We start from the raw sequence: 27,981 nt of genomic DNA on the forward strand, positions 1-27,981 counted from the left end.
AATGATTTGACATTTTGCAGGGGATAAGAGAGGACACTTATTGATAGAACAGTGTTGAAACCAAAGCTCACTGAATTGTTTTAATGTGGCAGGATGGGGCTTTTTGACCCCTTTCTTCTCTGCTCTTTCATCCTGTCCTCTGACAGGAAGGGGATACTTTAGCAAAATAATGCACCAATGTCAGGTTCACATGCACCATGTACCATCTTGGAAGTTCGAATAGGAAACACTACATAGCGCAAAGACAGGGATTGGAGTCCAAAGACTTGTGTCTTAGTTTTAGCTGCACAACTTAGAATCTAGATTGTTTTTTGACAAGTATCTCAGTCTTCATGAATCTCAGTTTCTCCATCTTAAAAATGGGATTAATAATTCACAGGGTTGTTGTGATTGTTAAAGGGAAATATGTACAGGAGAGAACTCTACAAATTATAATGCCCCTAATGTTTATTATTACAGCACAGCATAGCCACGGAATGAACTAGAGGGGAGAGAGAAAATCTATTCCATACAGATCTCTCTCAGGGGCGGCACTTCTCCAGCCGACAACACACACCCATTCATCCACACATGCACATGTACATGCACAAACTGGAGCGTCAAAAAGAAAGGGAAAAGAAAACAAAAAAACCCGAGAACCACTTACGGATCACTGATGTTCAAACATATGTTGTCGATGCCAGGGAAGTTCCATAGTGCTGAGACCAGGGCTTGTGTGCTTGGGTGAGAATTCCTATAATAGTAAAGGATAGGAACAAATTTGTGATCCTCCACTACTCTTCCATATTAAAGTCATACTTATGAATAATTTGGAAAAATAAAACATGCTGTATGGGATAGTCTTCTTAAAAACCCGAGAAAGACTCAGTATCAGGAAAAAAAATAAGTATCATGGAAAAAAATCAGCACATATCCTCTTCGGCTGCCTTGTTATTTTCCTAACCATTACATACATTTAGTGATCACCTATTGTATATATGTAATAATACCAAATTATGCAGAATTCTGACCTACTATCCTATATTTGTGAGGCCATTAAAAAATTATTTGCTATATATTACAACAGATTGGGAAGCCACACCTAGCCTGGCTTTCTTGATTAAAGTCTAGTCATTAAAAATAAAGACCTATGATAAATTTACTTTCAGATAAACACAGGAACTCTTAAAAAGTTATTCGTTGGCAATAGAAGTGTCATGTTACAATAAATCAAAACTGTCCATTCCTTTGGCAGAATCAGGTACAGCGCCTCATAATTCTTTTTTCTTCAGCATTGCAGTCACAGGGGCACAGCCGCACCTCTGGAGGCACTGGGGAGATGTTTTAAAGGAGAGAAACTTACGCATAGAAGGCTGTCTGTTCAGAGGTACCGTAGAGAGATGGGGAGATCTGGATCTCTGGATAACTGTTGCTAGAATTTCTTAGTGTGCCAAGGCCCATGGCAGTGGTGACAAAGACGATGGGGAGGATAACCTGAGCAATGAGACCTTTCCAGTTCCTGCGGGTGTGGTGGAACCTCTTAATGAGGATAGCCATGATCTTCTTCAGTAACAGATCAAAACCACCCAACCTCTCTCCCCTCGTCAGGATTTTGTCTGATTAAAAAAAGGTGGGGGGTGGAGAGAAATAGAGAGAGAGAGAGGTTTGATATGGTTCTGGGAAACATGATAAATCACATTACAAGGTAACTTCAAAAACCATGGGTGGATGGTATAATGTGATGTGGTAGGAATAGCTTGTATTTTAAAGGTTCTGATATGAGGTTCAGCTCTTCTTTTTTAAACTTTGGGCCTGAGCCTCTCCAAGTCATAGAGTTTTACGTAAAATGCTTTGTAAATTATAAATCACTATGTACAAAACATTAGTAGTTATATACATAATCATTTTACACGTCAAAAGGAGAGATCCACAATTTGATAAATGAATATTGTCCCCGATCTCCAAAGATACATACATTCCTACTGTGGGTAACTTAGTGATTATAAGCCTAACTGGCTCTCATTCTAAGGTGAGGTCCTGTGAATTCTCCTTACACTTGGGAAAAGGGAAATGCTCTCCTCCAAAGTGTGATTCTAGTTCAAACATTCATTCATTACATTCTCTTTAGACATCTGGACTGATTATATATGGCATTTCAAAACTCCATTTTTACCACCAGAGTCACAAAAAAGAACTCATTGGAAAAAAATGTCTATATTACCCCCAACCCCGTGAAATGTTCTTCAGGTGTGGAGAAAAATTCCCTGGCTTCTGAACATAAGAGGAGCCATGGAAGCCATAAACTGTTGCTTCCTCTATGGTGCTCTTACAACTGATAATTCCATAGCCCTCCCTAAAAATGTTACATTCTCTCCGAGGGCCTGCTGCCAAGCACTCCTCTACATGAGATAAGATGACTGTCAACTCTGTGGATAGTTTTAATTCTCCATCACAAATTATGCAGTACAAAAAATCATGATCTTCATTTAGCTGATAAGGAAAAATACAAAGCTGCTTAATTTAAAATGAATTCCAATTAAACAGAGTGAACAAGTTTAAATGCAAACTCATATCTCTGCAAAGGGGAATTGTAGAAGGAGCTGAATATTTTAAGTTAATTAGTATGCTTTTCTGTTTCTTGAGAAATTACATGTGGATGACTTACAGGTGTATCAAATGGAGCAAATGTGCCTGCTAAAAGATAATGTCAGTGAGGGAAACATTTTGACTGAAGAATAGTTTCAAATTATGAGACAAATGCAGAGGCAAATACATAACATTTACTTCCTGAAGCAGATGACCACTTTCTAATCAAAGTCCTCAATTACATGGGCTCGACAATTATATTCCCCAAAAGATGATAAATGAGGAATATGGCAGAGGACAAATGAGACTCCCAAGTTCCAGAACTATGCAAACATCAGAGATGATTTTTTCTAAGTTTTAGAGCCAGGCAAATGTTTAATTAAAAGTTCTGTTCCCAGAGATTTTTTCCAAGTTAAGCAAACTGTTGAAATGACTATTCCATAATTTATACATCATTTTACTATATGCTTCCTTAAGTAAATAGTGTTTCCAAAGGCAGAAATTAACTGTCAGAAAGGGAATAAGAGAGGATAAAAGTTATTTTCAAAAGAGGCCAATTCCTCAAAGTCATATCAAGAAGCACAATTTTTCAAACATGTCTTGTGTGAGGAATTGGGTGGATGGGGGGGGAACCTATTATTATAGGTTCTTAGCCATGGAGTCTGACTTCATCAAATCTGAGACCCTCCCCCAAAAGCATTTCCTCAGAGCCTGAATATTCTCATCACCTGAACTGTTCACAGAAGGGAAAGATTAGACATGTTTCCCAATAAGGCCCCATAAAGAGTGATGACTCTTTTTTTATAACTTTTTTCCGATGACTCCTCTGCTGAATATGTTTAATAGCAGTGAGTCAGCTACCTTACAAGGTAATTTTGTCTATTATTGGACAGCAGCAATTACAGGAAGGATTTTAACTTGTCTAACACAAATCTGAAACTGTAGTAAACACCTTGAAAATGAATTCCGGCAGGTATAAGGAGTACACACCACCACCCTAACAAGCAAGTTCTCTCCCATTCTTCGAAATATTTTTGAAATAGAGAATTTGATTTCATTTAACAAATACTTGGTATATTAAAAAAAGAAAGCTTATATTTCTTTATTCCTTTTGAATTTAGAAAGAAAATGTCAAGCTGAATTTTTGCCCTGTGATTTTCTCTTTTACGTCATTTATGGGAATTAAGCAAAACATGCACATTAGATTTATACCATCTCTGTCTGTAAAACTGCTGCTGCTCACAGATAAATCATCGGGAGCTGAGATGCCATTGGTACTGGAATTTCCAATTTTCTTTTGTGTTAAGTGCTCAAGACTCATACTGCTATTTTTTCGTGACTCTTTAGTCAAGTTCAGAAAGACCTAGAAAGAGAAGCCAGGAACACTTCATTAACATAAAACATGCACGTCCTTTCTACTTCCTAAGTTCAAGTTTGATTTTGAATTTTTATCACATTTATTGAGACAAACAAGTGTGACTTTAAATGAATATTTTTAAAAGTGACTTTGAGGGAACATTTTTTTTAACCATACAATTTTATTACAGTATTATTGACTATATTCCCTGTGCTGTACTTTTCATCTCTGTGACTTATTTATTTTATGTCTAGAAGTTTGTATCTCTTAACCCCCTTCCTCTGTTTCAGTCATCCCCCACCCCCTCTACGTAAACACTTCGGTATGTGAAAGATACGTGTTCTCTAATTGGATAAACGTCTTTGTTTTCAGAAGTCACTCTTACATAAGAACGGTACTGAGATAGTTTGAAGATTTTCTGATGTTGTGAAAATTTAAAATATTTCTTTTCTATTTTTAAAGAACTGTGCATATTTATTCTCAGGGAACAGCAAGTTATATCAGCTTCAAAAAGAAGAAACTCACCTCTTCCACGGTGGTGTCTGAAATACCGTAGCACCCGATGTTGAGGTCACTCATGCCATTGTCCAGTGCCCTCAGGAGTGACAGGTAGGCCCCTGAGACTTTGGTGCTAAATGGAGGAAGCAGATACACCAGCTCTCCCCCGATGTCCTCCTTGAGGTAGGCTTCAGGGAGGTGTGATCGGATCATTGCTGTCACGGCCGTCGTGTCGCATGTTGTATTTGCACTTAGGTTTGGACTCTAGGGACAAAACCAGAAGTTACCACTCCTTTGTCCTCACACCACAGTGATGCCAAGGGTCCTCATCAGAGGGTGGTGAGACTCTTTCAGGCCACCCAGACCTGAGTCAGATGACACATCCCTCCTCCAATGGCTCCCTGTCCCAAGTCACTGTTCTACTGGCTCCATTCTCCCGCCTGCCCCTGTCCCTTTTCCAGCTTCACTGCCCACTACTCACTGCCCTCTCATCTGCTCTACTCCAGCCACAACAGCTGCTTTGTGTTGTGGGAGTGTTCTGCCCTCAGGCACACCCTCCTCGGGGCCTTCTCAATTGTTGTTCCTTTGCCCCCAGATAATGACATGGCTCCTTCTCTCTCAAGCCCCAACTCTTGCTCAACTGTCATCTTCTCAGAGACCCTTCTCTTCCTACCCTACATAAAACGGCACCACTCAGCATTCCCTATTCCCCCTCTGCTTTATTTCTACCCACAGCATTTATCACCCGATAATAGACTTAATAATACACTTAACAATGGTATTATCTGAATTCCCCACACTCTATCAGAATATAAACTCCACGAGGGTAGAGATTTTAATATCATCAGTCCGCTGCTGTATCACCAAGGTCTAGAACAGTGACTTGAGCACACACTAAGGCATAATACACACCTAATATATATATATTTCTTAATGAATTAATGAATATAAAAATAAACTGCTTTTTATTTGGAAGTCACATCAGGATGTTCAGATATAAAATAAATGATTGTAGTCAAAGCCAACCTAATGGCATACACATCTTGCACAGTATTGATAATCATATGCTATTTTTAGGTGGCACAGGGGTCCTTAGTCAGCAGCTGTTCTTCAAAGATGTCAAAGCACCATTGGCCTTCTTCACATTGCCACTTGAGGGGTACTGATCAGAAGGTGCATACACAACTGCATATTCTCTTTATTTGCTTTAATGCAAAAAATCTAATTTTTAGCCTTATAGACTGAAATGCTAGGGAAACTAAAAGGCTCATCCTCCATCAGTAACTTTAGGATATAGATCCTCTAAAAAAAGGATCTATATCCTAAGGTAAAAACCTAGTGACCTGGTCCTTGTTGTGAGATACCAGACCAGGAGCATCAGCATCACCTGGGCCCTTGTTAGAAATGTAGTCAATTGTGAAGCCCCATCTAAGACCTAATGAATCAGAGACTTTTGGGGTGAGGCCAGGAATCTGGGTTCAACCAAGACCTCCAGGTGTTCTGATGCTCCCTTAAGTTTGAGAAACATGAAACTAGCATATTAATGATGAATTTTAGCAATTAATAAGGTTGGAGAGATTCTGCCTCCATTTCACACAAAAATTAATTTATGACTCTATAATGAGGTGTATTTTCTCTCTTACAAACCTTTTTCTTGGTGAGCGTGAGGTGATACCCATCACCAAATGCTTCCTTGAGGTAAAATGGTGACCCACAACAGCGCAGCCCGCCCTGCTCCAGGAAGGCGATGCGGTCACTCAGCACTTCAGCTTCGTCCAAATGGTGCGTCGACAGAATGATTGTTCTGGCTTGAAAATACAGAGGAGAACAACTGAGAATGAAAAATTAAGACACAGTTCCCGAGATCTACAGAGTTCACACAAGTAAATCCTGTGATTTATGAGGAGAAGAGGCACATTTTATGAGCTAACTGAAAAACTGACCAGAAGGAGCTTTCAGAATAAACAAAGAGAAATTCAGAAGGGGTGTTACTAAATATCTAGGGCTGTTTTCTTATACGTTGGCAGCGAATAAGCATTTGCCATGCCATACGGCTAAATGTCCGTCATTTAGAGTGTGCATGTTAGCAACTCCTTCCTTAGTTTGCTCCCTTGTCTTCATTTTCATTTTTCCTCTGTCTCTGTTTCTGTCTCTCTCCCCCCCTTTCTTCACTATGAAGAAGCAATAATTTTAAAGACTTTTTGAATATTCCTCTCTGATTAATCCACTCTACTCTGATTGCTTCTTTGCTTCACATCCTGTTAGCACTTGTTTAGTCTGTTTTCAGTTTATTTTCGTTTGTGTATGTTTGGTATCTCTAATTAGATTCTAAGCTCCTGGAGGCAGAATTTGGGACTTCTATCAGATGTGCATGCTCTCAGAAGGGCCAGTGAAGTGCTCAACTCACCATGCTCAACTACATGGATATTAACTAACTGACCCAGAAATTTAGTGGTGGGAAGAGAAGAATTGGGAAGGGGAAGACCCCATCTGAGACTCTTAATGGAGCTTTGAAACAGAAAAGGTGTAAAGTTGGTTGCATGCGTCCCAGAGGGCAAATTTAGGCCTGCTGGGTGCAGAAGTTATAAGAGGATACTCATACCAGTTTTGTTCTTGGATATAATATCCCAAATGCTTCGGCGAGAACATGGGTCAACTCCAGTGGATGGTTCATCCAAAATGACTACCCGTGATCCACCTATAAGAGCTATAGATATGGATAACTTCCTCTTCATTCCTCCTGACAATGTTCCAACTCTCTTATGACGATGGCTATACAGTCCAGTATCTTTTAGTGTCCTTCAAAAATAATGTATGGTGGTTATTTTTGACAGATAAAATATTTGAATATTGAAAAAATACAATAAGCACTTTAAGTAATAGGTCTTTACTAAGCAACTATTATGTGCTCAGCAAGGTGCAATACACTATTGAGGATTCATGATATAGTTTTTTTTATTATTTATCATTTAGTTGGAGGCACAAAGTTAATACCCAGAAAACACTATCAGGGAATATATGGCTCATTTTTTTATTTGTTTCTCTGAAAAATATTTATGGAGGGCCTGCCTGTTTTGTGCCAGACCGTTTTAGCTTCTAGAGGAAAGCAGTGAGAAGATGATATTCCTACTCATAAGGAGATTAGGTTCTAGTGTGTGTATGTATCAGGAGGGATGCAGATAAAATTTAGTCAAGAAACATATTCCCAAGTAAGTTTATAATTTGCCAGGTGGTGACAAGTGCAATAAAAAATACATAAAGCAGGGTACATGAGATAAGGATTGCCTGGGGCATGCTATTTTAAGCATCTATTTTATATATGGTCATCCCCTCAGAGAAGGTGACATTTGATCAGAGACCAGGAAAGTGGAGGTGTGAGTCAAATGGCTGTTTGGGGAAGGCTGCTCTAAGTAGAGGAAACAGTAAGTGAGAAGCCCTGTGACCGGAACATAAGCCAGCCTGTGACTTGGCCAGTGTGCCCAGAGCACAGTGAGTGGGGGGAGAGTGGAAGGAAATGACATCAGAAGTGAGATGGGGCAGGCATGTAGGGCCTCTTGGCCTTGACAAGGACATTACGGAGTTCCACACTGAGTGTGGTGGGAAGCCATAGAGGACTTTGAACTCTGGAGCTTCATGGTCTTATCTGCCATTTAAAAAGGTCACCCTGGCTGCTGTTTGAAGGATAAACTATATAAGGGAGAGGAGAAGCCTGGTGTCCAGTCAGGAGACTTGGCCTGGTATAGTAGCTATTAGAAATAGAGGATTTAGGGCAATATGGTAGCCTGAGATGAAGAGATTTATATAGTTTCAGTATAATAATTGGCTGGTGAAGATAATGACATAAAATGTATACAATACCAGAAAAGTAGAAAAACTAAAAACTAATTGTTTTGTGACCAAATGTTCATACTGGCATTATTACCATAGCTTGACCTCTTTTTGAGAGGCGTTACCAATGCACATCCTGGTTGCTGCTATAACTGACCTTTTTACTTCCTCATGCAGCTGCTTTTTAGTCCAGTGAGGAACTTTGATGGAGCCATATAAGAGCAGGTGTTCCTTGGTAGTGAGGTAACTAAACAAGACATCGTGCTGCATACAGACCCCCATGTTCTTCCGTACAGTGTGTAGGTCTGTTTTGAGATCTTTTCCATAAACAAAGATGGTACCTGCTGAGGCTCCAAATAGCCCAGTCAACATGGAGCTGAAAATGAAGAAATGATAAATTAGGTGTCAACCAAGCATTTAAGCTAAATTTTAGGGCTAAATGTATCTCAGTCATTAGCCAACAATATTAACAGTGTATTTCCTCAGGCAAGATCAAGCTATAAAATAAAATAGTATTAAATGGGAACAAACATTAAATTACTTTTAAGCTTTTAATTATTTAGAGCGTTACATAAATGCTACCCAGTGACAATGATGGGGATGGGGCCATGGTAACAATGATGATCATGGTTTTAAACTTTAATTGCAACTACACTCTCTCCTTGAGCAAACTCACACACTTCCCTGGCATCAGATAGTATCTCTAGGTCATGGAGTCTCAAATTTTTAACTCTAGCCGAGACCTCATCACTCAGTTCCAGGTTTGTACTATATATCCAACAGATAGTGCCACTTCTCCATGAGATGTCTTACAGGATCCTCAAACTCAACATGTTTAAAACTTAATTCAGGATCTTTGCCCTCAAACCCGTGTCCCCACTGATGTTCCTCTTTCACCATATGATGAACCTATATACTGGTTGCACAAACCTGGGATCCAGAAGTTGTGTTTGCATCCTCCTCCTATCTCTGTTTTCTACCTCCACCCATATGTCCCATTTTCCCAGACACACCACAGTGCAAGCCACACCACCACTTGCTCCTGACCACCATAGTCTCTTAATTCACCTTCCCATGTGAACATCGGTCACCTTCAGTCTCTTTCTCTACACTGTGATTATTCTCTATCGTATCAGATGATTGCTCATCATCTTTCAGATGGTTAGTAGACCGGGAAACTATTTAATATCCCTCTTCTCCAATAAAATGTAAGCTCCACGAGTCTGGCAAAGGACCTATTTTCTCACCACTCTCTCTTTTAGTACCTAACTAGTATCTTGTACCTTGTGCATAATAGACCTTAAATGACTACTGTGGATTAAATAGGGCATCGATATTATATGCAATTCTTCCCATAAAAACACATTGAACTACAAACAATATACTTCATTCTTTATATTCAGAAGAATAAAATTGAGACTTTCTCAGCTAAAATTACATCCTCTTCAAAAGCCTTCTCCATCTCTTTATTTCATCGTTCTTTTATTGCCTATTAGAAATCCTGTTTTTAAGCACTGTATGCTCACTAGAAAGCCAACTTTGAATTTAAACAGGCCATATAAATAAGAGCAACTGCACACATTCACTCATTTCATAACCTTCCTTTGTCCCCTCTTATTTACAAAAGAAAAATTAATTTGAATATATTTTGGCAGTCACTGAGCTTACTTATGATGATACTAAATAGGATATCTAGCAACTGACACTTTCTCAAACAAGGGCCAGGGCAGCAACGGCATCTTAGCACTGACTTCCAGCAAAGCCATGTGGAGCATTGGTGGTGAGTCACAAAAAAATTCAAACGAATGTCACTTTAAAAACATTTGAATCTCTTCTCCTTTTGGACACAGGAAAATGCTAGTTAAATGAAGAGTGAGAAAGAACAGCCCATGTACCGCTCCTAGCCTTTTTGAACTATATCTGATGGCTGGTGATTCTTTCCTTTCTTCATGAATCAAGGCAAGGAGCAGCTGGGGCTGAGTGTGTTTATAGCAGAGTGTGTAAACTCAAAATTATACATGGGCCAGAATAGAAATGCAAATAAATGGAACAGACTGGGCATATGAGACAGTGCAGATTTGTGGGGAACAGGAATAAATCAGAAAGCAGATGTTCCCTTTAAGAGAACAGTCACCAGTAAGTCCCAACCAATTGTCCCTACCTAGGACTGTGGACCCAATGTTGTCCGAACTTCCTATTATCCAAGAAATGTCAAGAACATTTCTTTTTATTGGGACATTTCTCCATTTTAAAATACTGGCACTGAGTTAAACATTTTAAGAAGTACTAGGTGGGTCTGATCTGGCTTTTGAGCTCACAGCATGGGACCTATGATTTAGACTACATTCTATAGTAAACAAATTGAGCTATCTTAATCCATCTGGGAGATGTAATAACATTATTCTTTATGAAAGAGGTGAGGAAATATTAAGTAATATGCTTCCACGACAATAAGTGTTCAAAAAGTAACATACATTGTAGTAGTTTTCCCGGCTCCATTGGGCCCCAGCAATGAAGTAATGTGTCCTTCATAAAAGTTCAGATTGAGGTTATCAACAGCAATTTTCGAGCCATAGATCTTTGTGACCCCATGCAGGGCAACCCCAACTGTGAGATCTTTAGGTTCAGGCTCAATGTTGGAGGGAAAAATGTACTCAGGACCTGGAGGGAAATCAAGAGAAGAGTTACAAGCTCACAAAGAAGGAAAATGCAGCTAGAGCTAGATTTTTGCTTAATTAAAAATTGAAGACTGTATAACAATATAGCCCTCTAAGTAAAAATAATTCTGGAAACAAATGATCTATTATCTTTAGCCTCCTTCTCATCTGGTTAAAGAATGAATAAGGGTGAGGAACCACGTTCTCTAAGGGTGATATTACCCTTCTGTCAGAATAGGTAGTCCTAGAATACAGTATCATAATAATGAATTTCCCTTTATTCAGCAGATCTTGAATATTAAAAAGACAGTCTAAGTCTTATTCCTCTGATCAGAAAAGATAATACCAACTTATGGAAAAAATGTCTACAAGGTGTGATTTTATAGTGACAAAGCCAGCTCAGTTCTGTGGTTTATAGATTCCAGTTCATTAATTACTATCTACATGTGCTTCAGGCATCACAAATAGACCATGGATATGGGTCATCCTTACTTTGCAAAGATGGCACTACTTACCCAATGTCAGCAAGTCATGAGCTTTCAAGTGTTTGTGTCCAGTGTTGGTGATGGGTTATGATAAATTATCTGTACTTGTACCTTGGTTACTCTTTTTGACTAGTGACAGATGGCTGGAGTTAGGGGTGTAGACTGTGTCCCAGGCACAAAATTTTTCTGTGTGTGTGTCTAACTGGACCACAAAGGGATCTACAATCTTGGCCTAATTAGCTCCATATGTTAACCAACTGAGCTAATGAGCCCAGAAAAAGCCACAATTTAATCTCCGTAAGAGTCTAAACACATATGTGTAGACATATTCATCCATGACTAAAAGAATGATAATTTTGCCATTTAGAAAAACCTAATTAAAATCACTAGTCATGTAAATTTTATATCACTTCTGTCATAATAATGCTTGTTGTTGACCTACTTGTCTTACTAGCAGATCGGTTCGTGTTCTGCATCATGATATTAGTAAACATAAGGCCATTGCTTTTCTCATGTTTCCCGTCTGTACATCCCAATCGCTCCTTCCAATAGGAAGGAAGGACTGGAAAATACCATGGAGCTGCCATACCATATGTACCTGTAATGAAAATGTATTAGGAAGAGTAAATATTAGTTGACTGTTAACATGAAACATCAGAAACTAAACAACAGAATGTTATATATGGTTCAGAAAGTATTTTCATTTTTTTTTGATCTATATCAAACTAAAGCGTAGTCTGTTTCCAAAGTAAAGCAAAAAAAGATAAGCTCTCTTTTATTCTTTTTAAAAAACAGCTTCATTAAGGTATAATTATATGGCATAAAATTTACTCATCACAGTAAGTGTAGGGGTAGATGATTTTTAGTAAATATAAAGTTGTGCAACCATCACCACCATCCATGCATCAGAACCACCATCCATACATTATAGCTTCAAAAATTTTTCTCATGACCATTTACAGATAACCCCTGCTTCTACCCCAAGTTCTAGACAATCACTGATTTGCTTTCTATCTTTACATATTTGTCTTTTATAGGAATTTTATATAAATGGAACAATACTCTTTTATTCATTTAGAACATTAGGAAAATGTACAAATATCAATAAGGCTGAATGGAAAAGCTCCCAAGCATGTTAAAAGTGATGACTACTTGAGACCTAGGATGGGGGACCCAACTACTGTTTTCCATTAGAATTTGGTAAATTTTCCTTAGAATTAAGAGATCTGGTTTTTGCTTTATCACATGTCAAAAGCCCATTTGAAAAGACTGGATTCCATGCTCCTTAATCCACTCCATCCTTTAGAGGAACATCAGATTATCAACAACAGCCAAACTATGGAGAGAGCCTAATTGTCCATCGACCGAAGAATGGATAAAGAAGATGTGGTACACATACACAATGGAATATTACTCAGCCATCATAAAGAATGAAATCTTGCCATATGCAATGATGTGGATACAGCTACAGTATATTATACTAAGTGAAATAAGTCAGAGAAAGACAAAGACCATATGATATCACTCACATGTGGAATTTAAAGATTTTTTTTTTTTTTTTGACAGAGAGAGACACAGCGAGAGCAGGAACACAAGCAGGGAGAGTGGGAGAGGGAGAAGCAGGCTTCCCGCTGAGCAGGGAGCCCGATGCGGGGCTCGATCCCAGGACCCTGGGATCATGACCTGAGCCGAAGGCAGACGCTTAACGACTGAGCCACCCAGGCGCCCCTCACATGTGGAATTTAAGAAACAAAACAGAGGAACATATGGGAAGGGGGTAAAAAAAAAGGAGAGAGGGGAGCAAACCATAAGAGACTCCTAACAGTAGAGAACGAACTGAGGGTTGATAGAGGGTGGTGGGTGGGGGATGGACTAGACGGGCAATGGGTATTAAGGAGGGCACTTGTTGGGATGAGCACTGGGTGTTGTATGTAAGTGATGAATCACTGAATTCTACTCCTGAAACCAATATTGCACTGTATGTTAACCAACTAAAATTTAAATAAAAATAATAAAATAAAATTAAAATTAAATAAAATAAAGGAACATTAGAGAAAGAATTCACCAGTGCATTATCTCATCCTGGAAAATCATGGTTAGTTCTGGGATGGCAAATCAAATATTAGAAAATATATATTAGCTGATTTATAGTTATGAAAACTATAGAAAAATATATCTGTTGGAAGTATGTTCATACCTGGAAACACATTCCTGACATACCAAGCAATAAGGAAATAAATTAAAGAATCAGCTAGGATTAGACAGCACAGCCAGCCAAATGAGGTGGTGTCATCCTGAACTGGGGAACTGTACATATTTTCCCACTGAAGACCTAAAAAGTGAACACATATATTTATTCTTCTGTGAGACATACTGCAGTTGTGAATGCCACAATCCAGTTTTAAAGCAAGTGAGCCTACCAATGCCTTGCTCCTCATATCTTGCAATGTACTGACTTGCATAACTGAATGCTGTTGGGGACAGCAGACTCTGTGAAGAAAATAAACAGCAATGATAGTTCTTATAGATTTTGTACAAGAGGGATCTAAACATACTTAAAACTTTGGACACTTAATATAGGTAAAATTGACACTAACTCCCTAAGCATATTTAAAAATACAGAGGTCCCTTAGCAAGCCCGCTACCACTCTGAAGGAAGAGAAGAGGGAATAGCAGAAAACAAAAGCAGAAAAATTACAACTTGGAAGATATTTGTCAAAAATCCAAAATATATATCTACACTTGGTAAATGTTGCTTAGCAATTTATAAAATAGGAAATTATAGGGTAATGCAATGTTAAGACTAAAATCAAATAAACGATTAGGAGCCAGAGGATGTTTTTACTTCATAAATTGATTACAGGTAACAGAAGTACTATGAGTGAAAATATACTAAAATATGAATTGATTGAATACTTATAATGCAACACATTAGAAATTTAATGTCCTTTTAACCCAAAGCAGTCAATGTTAAATGAAAGTTATTTAACACTATTTCCATAAACACCAAAGTTTCAATATGACTCTCAGTGAGATTTATTTTTCTGCTTTCCAAATTTCAAAGTAAGTATTTTTAATGATTTCATTAAATTTCTTAAATTAATTCAATACTTCTGAATTGAAACAGGCAGAAAAGACTATATGCTGTCAGTGCATTTGTCTTTATGCCTATAAGTAATAGTGAACGTTACGAAAACCATGAAAATTATTCATATAGGATAATAACTCCAGTAATAAAGGTTTTAAGATATTTAAGGAATTGGACCAGAGAAGAAGTCAGGATTTTTGATGATCTTTAAAATGTAACACATTACATTTTAACTATTCTTTCTTCAGAAATTATTTCTTACCAGAAGTGCTGTTAAGAAAAGTCTCTTTTTCACTGTCTTATGCTTGTACAGTGTACAACAATGTAGAAAAACTATCATTAGGACCGTTAAGCTTATTTTGCAATCACAGAACTTTTCAATTAGATAAGTGAACTTCCAGTTTAAGAGTCTAAAAACATAGGAAGAATCAATTCTTATCACACCCTGACCATTCAGTTGTGACAGTTGACTCACCATGAATACTTTTATTACATAGCTCAACTCATCCTCAACTGTAATCAGAACAATAAATGGAAAAAAGGCAATGATGTAGATGAGGCTTCCAATCAGGGCTGCAATGTTGGTGTTATTGAAGAAGACACTGATAAGATAGCTCATGGCAATAACTGAGAAGCTATAGTCCGAAAAATACAGGAACAAAATGAACCCATTTGTTTTAGGAAGAATATTGCCAAACTTGAGTATAATGATGAGGATGACGATGGTCACCAGTAAAAATCCAACGCTCTCTATAAGCCAGGCAAAAAAGTGGCTGCAGGAATTCACACCCATCATCTTCATGTACTGCGAAAAGGAAAAAGTGTTAGCCACTTTTTGAGCCAATATTCTCTCAAATAGCAATTATTTCTGCACCATGACAAAATGCTCATGAGACTCTTCATATATATGGAACTAGGCATCTTAATGATTTTCATAAGTCAAGGATTTGTCCATGCTTGCTATGTAAAATTAATATGACCATTTATATCGGCCCATTTTAAATTATACGCTTTCAGAGTGCCCCAGTATAATGGATGATTTGGATGGTGAGGTTCTTTTTTTTTCCAATTTCGTTTTATAACTGGTATCTAACTAATGTATCCAGATTAAATTAGTTTAGAATAGATTATCAAAATTTATGGTGTCTCCTGCAGAATTTTACGACATGAATTTGACATTTGTACAGTCATGAATATTTCAAGCTCATAGAAAAACATGGTTTATTTCAAATTCAGTGTAGGGACTGAGATAATAAAGCTCCATTTTTTTTTAAACGAAACATTAATGGACAACACAATCAGTACTCTTGTTCCTGAGAGAAAGAGAATAAACCTGACTCCTAAGAGTTAAAACATGGAAACTTTGAAGGGAGACTTTCTGCCTTTTGGCACAGCTTCCCCATCCTTAAGATCATTGGGAGTTTAGGGCAGGTTTGTCATCTTTGTTTTCCAAAAAGACATTCATGCACCCAAAATGAACTCATGTATCTGAGATCATCTATACCTCTCTCTCAATTTATATTTTTTAATAACTCAGTGATATCCCTAGAGACCAAGGCATTCCACCAAGGTAGAAAAACAGACCAGCATAATGTGTTTGACCATTAACTCAAAGGGATTCTGAAAGATCTAAATTCCCCTGGATCTTAGCTGTCTTGAATTTGGTGACATGTTGCACTTCGAGGGAACCTGGATATCCTGGTTTCTAGTTTTAACAATACATGATTAATGCTAAGCTTATGAATCTAACAGTCCATTTTAAAAAAGAACAAAAGAAAAGCTCCACTAACAGCTTTATAATCCAGTATTTTGGGTAAATTCAAGGATTTTCAATGTCCTCCTTCTTTAAAACTAACTTGTCTAGAAAAAAAAAAGGAACGTGCTGAATCTTTTGCTCTACACGTAAAATAGTGAATTTTACTTTCTGCCTTTGCAACTTATCACATTTTGATAACTCTGCTGCTCCTCCTGTTGCCATGGAAACAGCCACCTGACTGCCAACAGTCGAAGCTGTGGGCCTTAAGCTAATCACCACTGAGAAAAAGCCTGTGACTTTTCCTCTTAACTTTGTCCTCTTCCTCACCTTCCTCCCTCCTTACTGCTTCTCTCCTCCCAGGCCTTCCGCCCTTTGCAGTAAAGACTCAACTTATGTTTCCATAGGAATGGAAGTGGGGGTCAAAGTAAAAAAACCAGCATGGAGCGAAGATGCACTATGGAAGGTTTCTTCCAGTTGCTACGCATCTATCATTGAAAACAAAATTACATTTCGGTATGAGAAAATATCTCACAGGTCTTATTTTCGAAATTTTCTCTCTACTCCCCAACCCATTTGAGAAAATTACTGTGTCATGTTTGATGACTGCATTTTAGAGACACTCGCCTATTCAATTATGACCATGATCACGTTAGCTCTTTTTATTTGCCTTTCCTATTTGTGTTTTGAGATTTAACTGAGTTTATAATTAACTGGGGAGTTATGGGACCCATATAATTACTCCAAAGCTGATATTCACCACCTAATTTCATGTGCCTTATACGAAAAATATCTCCTCTCCAATAGCAGTGCATGTCAGTAGGACACAATGTCAGCATATTTCACAAGGTGGATGTAAAATATCTAGGACACTATCAAGGACATGAAATAAAGCTGTCTTGGTGTGTACAAACATGTTTTCTTCCCCCAAAATTGATAGCTTCAAAACATATATATATATATATATATATATATATATATATATATATATACATATATATAATATATATTATATATCTGGAAAATTCTCCATTCATAGCCTTATTAAAAGATAATCTGGCAAATCTGAAGACCAGACTAAAGGTGTTTATCATTGTAATTTTGAAATTTTCAAGACTTGAGATCAGATTCCTTTTTCCTGAGCATTGGTAAAGTTGGAGAATGATCACTGCTTCTTACTGAAACGGACTGAGTTAGGTGCCTCCAAAAGTGTTCACTATTTAACATTCTAGCATGAAACTTCAGTGTTAAACTTCAGGATTTTATGCCATGAGGAGAACAGCTGTTATTCATAAAGAGAAAGAGCAACGAGAGCATATAAGTCATCCATAAATTATCCAGATTCACGGCCAACTTCGTTATAATAAACAAGACCAAACTTGCTGATGGAAGATGGCCCACAGAGAACGTCCGGCTGTACTTTCCTGGATGTCGTTAGATGCTCCTCAGAGTGACATATGTCAGGTGCCAGCTTTGCAATCAAAGAATCACCTGTCTCAAGCCTCTCAAACCTGCCTGAAGCAATTCATCAATATCTGATAACCTGTTGCTCAAGGAAAACCCCTCTACACAGTGGTCAGAGTTTACTCCAGTTCATGGCAGAAGATAAAGAGAAGAGATTCTGTAAGATTTGGGATAAATGTATTGCCACATTCGAGAGAAGCTTATGCACAGGGGTTGACATTAATGCTTTCAGGAAAAGAAATCACAAATATTCATATATGTCAAGCACTAATTTATAAGGAGTAATACCATTTTATACCTAAACTAAAAAATTTTTCTTAACACTAGATATTTATATTACTGCTTTTTAGTAAGATATAAAGGATGTTGTGATCACTACCTGAAATGTTCCAAATTCCCACTAGTATGATGGATAGTGTCTATCAAGGAGACATAAACATTGTCTAACGTGAAGCACCAAAGGACTAAAATCCCTTACATAATTCTTGGTAACATCTCTCCAGACCACAGATATTTTAGATTATCTATGAACTGAGAAAGAACACCTCCAAATTTTGTCCCAGCTGAATATAAGCATTGGAATCTCCATAAATGACTTACATTAGAAGCTAACTCATAAATCAAGAAAATAATGTCAAAAAGTATTTTTCTGTGTGTTGTAAATCAATTTTTTGTATAGCTTTAATATTTTAATTGTTAAAAACAAGGAACACAGAACAAAACCCAACTGAAAGTCATTTCAAAATAGTTTTTTTTTTTTAACTACAGGCTTAATTTCATCGACAAACTTATTGGGCATTAATATTTGTGCTAATTCCTTTAACAAGTTAAAGGAATTCACTGGAGTCATACTATAACAAGGTCAAGGATTAATGGCTTCACTGAAATAGCAACTAACTTGGTTTTCTTGCCCAGATTTAAGAACAGTTACAGAAGGAAAAAGGTAATTTTTTAACCTTTTTTAAAAATTTAATTGGAATGAGAAGGATGTAGAGAATTAAAAGCTTTAGAACTTAGTGAATATTAAGATGATGGTATTAAAAGTGATTTTGAGTCTCTGGGAACCTAACAGATTTTCCATCATCATCTTCAAAAGTCTTTAAGGGTCTATGCTACCAAAATAAGATTGTGAGAGGGAAAGCAGCTATACTGTGGAAAAGGATTGGTTGAAAGTCAAGACATTCGAGTTCCAGACCTAGATCTACCACTAACTAGCTCTGCAGTTTTCAGCAAGTCACCTCTCAGTGGGCTTAGCTTTTTCACTTTTAAAAAGGAGGAGGGAAGATGAGAACCATGGGCAGTACAGGAAGGCTGAGCAGGAGGCATTGAGAATATTCCACTTATTCCAGTCCCAGTTCCATCAATTCATCTCACAAATAGACTGAACTCCTTTGCATTTAGGATGCTGCTGATTTTTTTTTTAAAGATTTTATTTATTTATTTGACAGAGACAGAGATAGCGAGAGCAGGAACACAAGCAGCGGGAGTGGGAGAGGGAGAAGCAGGCTTCCCCTCGAGGAGGGAGCCCGATGTGGGACTCGATCCCAGGACCCTGGGATCATTACCTGAGCCAAAGGCAGACGCTTAATGACTGAGCCACCCAGGCGCCCAGGATGCTGCTGATTTTAAGACATGCCATTATTTGACATGGCAGCAAGAAAGAAAAATCACCACCAAATAAATGATGACACCTTATCAAATGCATCCCAATTTCAGAGGCTTTAAGAAGCAAGGAAAAAAATCTTGACCTTAGAACTGATAAAATATGGATGATTGAATGCCTTTCTTGTTGTGGCAATGAGAGAGCCACATTCTGGAAATGTATTGCTGAATTAAGTCTAGATAGTAAGACTTAGAAAGTTTAATGGATTGAGCCCAAGTGAACTGGAAGACTCAAAGCCCGATTCTCTGATTCCACGTTTGGTGATCTTGTACTATATGACTTTGACCCCCAAGATCAGGTAGTTAAATTTTGAAAGTAGATGCATGCAAAATGAAGACACAAAGCTACCAAACAGAAATTGGATCATCATTAAAAGTATGTCTTTCATGTCTTCAATTAAGAAAGAACTCTTCATTATGCTTTGTTATTTTTGTGGCATCCATAGATGCACTCAAAGAGCATCATCTTCAAACACAAAATAATAGTGTGTGTATAACATATACACAATATAATACTTATATTTACTGTGTGTTTCTACTACAAATACTATTTTTAAGGTAGATATTTATTTTGAAGTGGAAAAGAACTCAATTTCTATCACAGTTTTCAACTTTAAAGTTTCCCTTTAATCTGTAAAGATTCACTTCTGAGTACCAGGAACCTGAAAGAGAAACATAAGGTAGGTGCTTGCAACCAAAATTCTGGTTTAGGGCATGGATTCAAGTTTCTAAATTGGAATTGAGAAAGCACTGCACAGAGTCCTGAATACAACAGAACTCAAACCAGTTGACGAGAGGTTTACCAAATTATAACTGAAATACAAAAAATGCAGCTGTGAGGATCAACCAGAATTCAAATAGAAAAGGTAAGAAGTATTGGTTCAAACCCTAAGACACCCCTGGAAGCCTGATGCTGAGCTCACAGAAACATGAAGCAGTAATTTGTACCTTGTGAGGAGAAAGAATCAATTGCCTGGAAGCATTGGCAAAGTCAGTCTGGAAAGCGCAAGTGGGCTAACAGGTTACTCTAACCTCATTATGTCAGGTTGTCAGCCAGGCCTTGCAGTAATTATTGTGCCCCAGTTTTGAAGTGTTTCTGCTTTCTTTTTGCTCCATGAGTGAGTGTAAGAATGGACTTATTACAGGATGGGCAGATAACATAGTTCTTATTCCAATACAATCCCCAAATCACACAATGCTGTTTCATAAATTCTAAAAAGAAGTAAGATATTTGGGATTTGGAGATAATGATGAGGAACATGCTCCAGAAGAGATCATGCTTTACATCCCAGGTCCTGTCTTTCATCATTATATTATTCACCTAGTCAGTAGCATAACATAAAATTCTTAGTCGCTATAAATCATGAATCAGTGGAAGATAGAGGAGAAGATAATTGAAGAAGACAAGGTATGCTGGAAAGAGAATTTGCTTCATGAGAGCTGAAACAAGCCATCTGTCTGTCCATGACTACGTCTGCGTCTATGTCCATATATCTGCATCTATTTTCACTTGGACTCATTTAGTTACCATGCCAACAGTCTTCCTGCCTTACTAGTTATTATTTAAACTTCCTGTGTTAGATCCTAAGTCCTATAGGAACTTCTTGGACAAAATTACTGTCAGGATCATAAATTGTACTCAGATTTTATTCAGAATTATTTATATTTCATTTTCTAGAGGTACTTATAAAATGAATTCTATATAACTTTGTAAGAAAACAGAATATTGCCATATCAGCTGCCTTTATGATTCATAAAATATTTTTCTTTTTAAATTCATGAGGAATGGGTCAGGCTTTCTGAGTTTGTATAGGCATGATGAAAATCATAGTAATTATTACACAAATAGATCTTACTCATAGTAAGAGGAGATTCTCGACATACCTCATGAAGCCGGAGATCTTTCTCATAAACAAGCTTTTTCACAAATGCAGCTATAAATACAACCCAGGCCACCATGAGCACAATTGGAAGAGAATAAGAGACACTGGTTAGGAAGCTGTAAAAAAACAGAGACATAAAAACAAAAATTCAGGGACCCAGTGAGTATCATCTGTGCAGACTGTAATATGTAAAGAACACATCCTCTCTCGCAGTGAATTATACTCCTGTTTTGAAATTGAGAATAGTCATTAATATTGCTCCTTTATTTATGAAGTGTGAAGCTGACTTAACAGTACACCCATGATTTTCTTGCTGTAATGTTGCAAAAGTGAAAAACAGCTCTGGATTGTTAGATAAAATTACCATATTGTTTAGAGCGTGTTTGAGTATGTCCTGTCTAGGAAAATAATTATTACATAGATATAACTGCAAAGCTCAAAACCCTTCTGTCTAAACGAAATTCTTATCTAAAAGGCAGATATAAAATTAGATGATGATTGGTTTATCTAGCTAAAAGCTATATCTTCCCAAATTACTGTATTTATCTACTCTTTAGAAGCTCATAGTTATTATTAAACTAAATTTCCCAAAATGAAATAAAATAAAACTCAAAGCATTCAATTTAAAATGCAAACAAAGAACTTGGATTCCTCAAAATAATGCTCCAGGAGATCTTTTATACACAGTATAGCAATGTCTTTTCCGATAATGTGCTAAACTAGGCAGTCACTGGAAGGCTTCATCAGGCTCCAAATATATTTCCTGAGTGGTCTGCCTATGATACCAGAAAGTTCCAATGCAGTGTTTCTCAAAGTTAACCATGCATCACAATCACCTGAAGGGCTTACTAAAACACAGATTTCTGAGCCTCGCCCATAAGCTTCTGATTTAATATATCTGGGGTGGGATAAAGAATTTGCATTTTAAACAATTTCCCAGGTGATGTCCATGTTGTTGGTACAGGGATCATAGTTTGAGAATCATGGTTCTGACACTAGCTACCTTTCTATGGGGTAAGGCAAATGAGTAGTTTTCAGTGAGAGGAACTCTAAATTGACCTGTTTTCCATAGTAGGCTCCACTGACATTTTCACTTGGAGAACGGTACCGAGGCCATTTCCTTTTTAATCTGTAAGGCTAAGGAATTACCTTGAAGTTCCTCATGAAAAATGCAAATATTAATGCAACATGACATCACCATCATTCATTATAACTTTAGCATCAGAAGTGTATCACCATCAAAGATATGACGGTTATTTGGGCTTTTTTCTTGGATGAGGAAAGAGTGAGGGTTGGGGTCATATCCAATTTTTTTTATTCCTGGGAAACTATCTGGCATGGGGTAGGCACTTAAACAATATTTGTTGAATGAGTTTTCTTTTGGTTCAAGTCCAGCCCTAATGGTGTTTCTGGCCCCAGAATTAGGCAAAGGCCCTCATTAATTAATAACATATCCCCTGTAATGTTTCTTCCAAGTGATTGTGTATTTTAAGATTGGGTTGGTTTAATATAAGGAGAAAATGCTCGTCTCCTAGCTGAAGGACCAGTAAGGTACTAGCTATTCAACTTTGGACATGTTACTTAACCCTTTTGGATTTCAGTTTTTTTCATCAGGAAAATATGGTTAATGATACCTGCTCCTGCTTACCTTACTGAGGTTGTTGGGTAGAACAAAGGAAATAATATATGTGGGAGCACTTTGGATGCAATAAAGAATTTATATGTATATGGAAGATACTATGATCATATTCTCCCACGAAGAAGGTAGAGTACAGTTTACTTTTCTTCTTAAAAAAGAAAATCCAGGTACCCACCGTCCTAGGTACCAAAATTTACAAGGGGAAAAAGATGAGCAGGAAAATAGATGAGAATTTTCTTTTAATTGAACCCACAGGTCATTGCTATTCATGAAAGCCACTGCAGTTCACACACAGTTCAGGCTGCAAGAAGCTGACTGGCCTCCACAACACACAGCTAACCTTGACAACCCACGGATGGAATCCTCATCCGTCTCCCCGTATCGCTGCCACACAGAGGGTTACATGACCTCATTTCATCTAGAGCTCTTGAAGCAGCCAAAGGAGACAGACGCATTGATAGAAAGAAAAATGGAAAAAAAAAAAAAAAAGTCCAGAACCATCTGAATTGTATATAAACTGCAGTAATTGGGCTGGATAACCAGTGCAATTTCTTTAAAGTAATATTCAGCCTCCAGCTTTTACGTAGGAGGATGAGCCTGACTATGGTCAGAGTGGAAGAGTCAGTCACTGCTACTTGACTGGCAGATTTCTTGACCATTCAAATTCAGTTGTCTAAAACATGGTCTTTGCATTTTTTATCCATTTAGCAAATCATTTTATTTATTTTTGTTTATTTTTTAAAGACTTTATTTGAGGGAGAGAGAAAGCAGGAACAGGGGGAGAGGCTGAGGGAGAAGCAGTTCTCCCTGCTGAGCAGCAAGCCCGAGGCGGGGCTCAATCCCAGGACCCTGAGATCATGACCTGAGCTGAAGGCAGATGCTTAACCAACTGAACCACCCAGGTGCCCCAGCAAACCATTTTAGATGAAGATTCCTAGCAAGTGGACTGGTAGTGCATAACATAGGTTTAGATAGCATAATACTTATCTTAGAGATCAATGATGTGTTTTATCAAAATTCTTCCTTAAGGTTGGCCATGTACTTGTAGATTTTTAATAAAACTTGAGAGTTGGAAGAGATGTTAAGATTGTCTTGTTTAGAGAAAGGGAAGACCAATAGAGAGTGGGTAGCATTCAAATCGTGCAGCCCTGCACTCAGGTCTGAATTCTCCTGATTCAAGGGCCATAGTCCTTGGAAAGCTAAGGGTTATGATTAAGAAAACTTGAATCATTTGGTAAGGACTTGACCATCATTTTGGTAACAATGAGCAGCTGCAGTGGAGCTGTGTCCTGTGGTGTGGACCCTTTCCTGGAAACAAGCATTTGACAAAAATTTCGTGAAAGAGATCTTTTTCACTTGATCCATGTGAATGAATATGCAGAAATGAGTTCTCAAAAAAGTGGTTGGCTATTAAAAGGGGCTCCAGCCACCCAGACTTACTTGTCTTTCATGTAGCAGGGATATGGAATTGCCTGGACCTGGACAGCTACTTCCTGGGAGTTTCTTCCAGTCTGCAATTCAATGATTGCTCTCTCAATACTATCCTGTAAGTAAACAAAAGCCCTGCCATAGATCTGGTTATGTGATGGAGAATTGTGTGGCCCCGGGGCCCAAATCTTGGTCCTTATGCTTCTTGTGGTCTGTGCAGTCTTGAGACTCATGCGGATGGTATATTTTATGACAGGAGGAAGAGATACATCTTCAGAGTCATAGCCTCTGTGCCGGCTTCTGTTAGAAGGAAGCTTAAAAATAACACCTAAAAATAAAATGGCAACAACAGCAGAAAGGTTATTTTATGGTTGACATTATTCATTGTTTGGAGGGTATACTTAGGGGGCAGCCAAACAGGCAATTGAGTTTGTAATGTGACAGTAAGTTCAGGCTCCTAATTTACAGAAAAGATGGCTAATTGGAAGTGACAACTTCAGAGATTCAAAGCAGGAGTTTGAGAATATAATTACAAACTAAGTGGCCAGATTAAATATATCACTCTAAGCCACTTACTAAAATAAAAAAAAAAACACAATAAAATGAATAATCTTGACTGATTATGGACTCAACTTCACCCTGTAACTATGTAATCCATTTCAGTCTTCATTTTAACCATGCCAACAAAATCACACATTTGTGGAAATCTTGTCAGACAATATAGTGGGTTGACTACATGAAAGGTTTTCATTTCTAAGGACATCAGAGGGAACAGTGACCCTCCCCCCCTCCAGACTACTTTCCTGAGTTCTTGATGAAAGGGGTAAGGGAAGAATTTGGCCAATTTTAGTACAAAGAGAAGCTCAAACTCTAGTAGAATAACACTTACTTCCAAAGAGTTCATTGCTTTTGTAAAGCCTTTTGGCCTCTCTCTCCATTTCATCTATGCTTTTTGCTGCCTGAATACGGTCATATAATATACAGGAGGAAATATTTACTGTCAGGGAAGATAGCGTGTTGAGCTGATCAATGATGTCAATGCTGTTTTCTAATTTCAGCCTTAGAATATCTAAAAAAGCAAAGCAAAATAGACAAAATATATATTATAATGTTGTATTGTAATGTTTCTAGTAGTAATGAGACAAAATACTGACTTTTGAGTCAGTACTTACCATTATACTAGATTATGAGTAATAGGAAGTTGTAGAATTTACTAGAATTTATTCTAAAATATCTGGTAATAAAAATATCTAGTAACACCTGGGAAAATGTGTCCAGGTGTGCAAATATTCATTGAAGAGAACTTTGAGCTAGTACCAATAAAGGAGACCCAAGTTCAAAGAGTGATACAAGCCAACTTAAAAGTATATTCTGCTACAATTTAGTTAACCAGTGACTAGAGGTGAATAATTTAAAAAAATACATCTACCTATAGTCAGGAAGAAAACTAGAGATGAACGTTTCCAATAAATGGACACACTTACTTTGTTCAGGGAATGTGAATGTAAGAATTTAAACAAAGGAAAATCTATGTAGAATGTATAGAACAAATAAACTATATCATTCAATAAGGTGTGCTACAGAATCATTTCTTAGGAGACTGTGAGAATCTATGCCACAGAGTAGACAACTTTTTAAAACTGTTTAACACCTCATGTGAGTTATTTCTATTGATATCTGTGCTAATCTAGACAAAATGATCAAGATTTTATTTCAGGTAATTACTCTGGAAGAAAGAGGATTTAATTGCTCTTCAATTTCATGATTCCTTATGAGGAAGTCAACCGAGACAAAGGGTAAATATGAAATTGCAAGTTAATAAATCACTTGGCCAATTAAATTTTCACTGACTCGATCATCATGAATACCAAGAATATTGTGAGTATCATAAATCCCTCCTCACAAAACCCAAACATGACTCTTCCACAGTCCAATGTAAGACTTAATTTCTCACAGAGGGCAACTTACTAAGTGCATTTCTCATTAGAATTTAAAGTGAAATGGTTTGTTTGATATAAACCTTGATGGGGGAGGGGTAAAATTGTGGTTGTGGTAAAACAGTGGCCTCCAGCGGCCATTGGAAATCACACCACCAGGGATTCCTTAGACATGCTGGCCCAGAGGATCGAAGAAGAGCTATGAGGGTCAGTGCTCCCTCAGTTCAAACTATATAAACTCTTAGATACCAAGTTATATATACAATTATAGGAACATCAAGTCTCACTGCTACATTCATTTTAGTCTAATTTTAAATTCTAGAACTCCCCTCCTATATTTAAAGTTAGGAAGATAAAACTCATGTAAGAACTTTGTAGTATATTTCTGATATTTTGATCAAATGGTTTCTTAACCAAATGATACTTGTAGAGAATAAATCCACTAATATCTTTCTTTAATCAAATTCAGTCAACTATCATAAAGTGCACACAACTATATACAAGACAAATGTAAATATAATTCTTCCCTACGGGTTTACAACCCATGTCACTTATGTCCCAGTAGCACCAGGGAGGAGGAGGGGCACTTGCTCTACTGCAGCCAAATTCAGATGCTCTCAATCCCTTCCTCATCCCTGTGGTTGCATAGCAACAGTGAATCAGACACAGACTGAATTAGATGTCTTGCATCCCTTAGGTTGAAGGTGGGGATGTGGCAGAGGGAATGCATAAGTTCAGACAGCTTCCTTTGATTCTCTTTGCCTGTTCCTTTTAAATGACCGTGAAAGGAGGATCCAACCTTGAATACTGATTTAAGTTTATTTTCTTTTGAGTCTCTTCATTGCTTTGTTTTGCTTTTGCTAACTCAATAACTTCTTCCAGGTACATTCTGGGTTAGTCAAAGTGGTAACTGAGGCCCATGGAGATAAAATGTTAAATATGGCCAGACATAAACCATTTCATCTTTCTTTGTCCTTAAGGACCTGCTTTTCATCAAGTTATCAAAAAAAAAAAAAAGTGTCCTCCTATTTCTAGCAACCTAGCAACCTACCAATGATTGTAGGAAAAGCTGCATTTACATGAAGTATGTAATTGTTGAAACTAACTGCAGATACTGGGTATCCAAACAGCTGTTACTACTTATAATTATACAACTATCTGGGGAAAAGATGGATAGATATATCCAGGATTCTACTTAGAATAACTAGCTAAAAATCAAATACAGAAGAAAACAAAAAGTTTTTAAATGCAACCATGCTTTTCCCATTTTTGACATGACTAGTGAACAAAAGTTTTGTGAATCTGGACTTACCGAGTTCATCTATCTGTTTCAATAGTTCAACAGCATCGAGTCCCACAGAGAATTTCACAAAAACTTGCACAAAGGGGTTCCTTAGAGTATTCTAACAAATAATAATAGGGAATCAGTTTCAATACAAGAAGAAAACACATCTAATCATTGTCTCTCTAATAATACCTGCAGTGAAATGAAGTAACCACCACTCCGCATTATCAATGCATCACCAAGTAGTGCTCACATACAAATCCTTGAGAAAGAAAGAGAAGGTATACAGCTGCTAATGACTAGAAAGGCTGGGTTTTTCTTATCTATAGACACAAATTGGTCAGCATGCTAAAGTAACCAGATCTGACTCCAATTATCAACAGTAAGAAACTATATTCAACATAACAGTCAGTTTACCCATGGCTATCACATCATTTGTTTTTTGATATATG

The 27,981-nt window shown here is 37.4% G+C and overlaps 1 protein-coding gene across 1 annotated transcript in view; it reads right to left on the reverse strand.

Moving 5' to 3' along the window:
* Window positions 1-27,981, reverse strand: part of ABCA12 (ATP binding cassette subfamily A member 12) — a 169,768-nt gene that overhangs the window by 33,914 nt on the left and 107,873 nt on the right. The window contains exons 20-35 of the mRNA XM_036087379.2: window positions 27,557-27,647; window positions 25,197-25,376; window positions 24,320-24,635; window positions 21,242-21,356; window positions 14,954-15,283; window positions 13,811-13,880; window positions 13,588-13,722; window positions 11,833-11,988; window positions 10,723-10,909; window positions 8,406-8,624; window positions 7,023-7,219; window positions 6,068-6,228; window positions 4,448-4,684; window positions 3,778-3,928; window positions 1,343-1,595; window positions 647-733 (exon numbers count right to left, since the gene is read on the reverse strand). Of these exons, the coding sequence (XP_035943272.2) occupies window positions 647-733; window positions 1,343-1,595; window positions 3,778-3,928; window positions 4,448-4,684; window positions 6,068-6,228; window positions 7,023-7,219; window positions 8,406-8,624; window positions 10,723-10,909; window positions 11,833-11,988; window positions 13,588-13,722; window positions 13,811-13,880; window positions 14,954-15,283; window positions 21,242-21,356; window positions 24,320-24,635; window positions 25,197-25,376; window positions 27,557-27,647 (2,885 nt within the window). The remainder of the gene's footprint in view (window positions 1-646; window positions 734-1,342; window positions 1,596-3,777; window positions 3,929-4,447; window positions 4,685-6,067; window positions 6,229-7,022; window positions 7,220-8,405; window positions 8,625-10,722; window positions 10,910-11,832; window positions 11,989-13,587; window positions 13,723-13,810; window positions 13,881-14,953; window positions 15,284-21,241; window positions 21,357-24,319; window positions 24,636-25,196; window positions 25,377-27,556; window positions 27,648-27,981) is intronic.

This window comes from Halichoerus grypus, chromosome 4, assembly GCF_964656455.1.
Source record: "Halichoerus grypus chromosome 4, mHalGry1.hap1.1, whole genome shotgun sequence".
In the NCBI taxonomy this organism is placed as follows: domain Eukaryota; kingdom Metazoa; phylum Chordata; class Mammalia; order Carnivora; family Phocidae; genus Halichoerus; species Halichoerus grypus.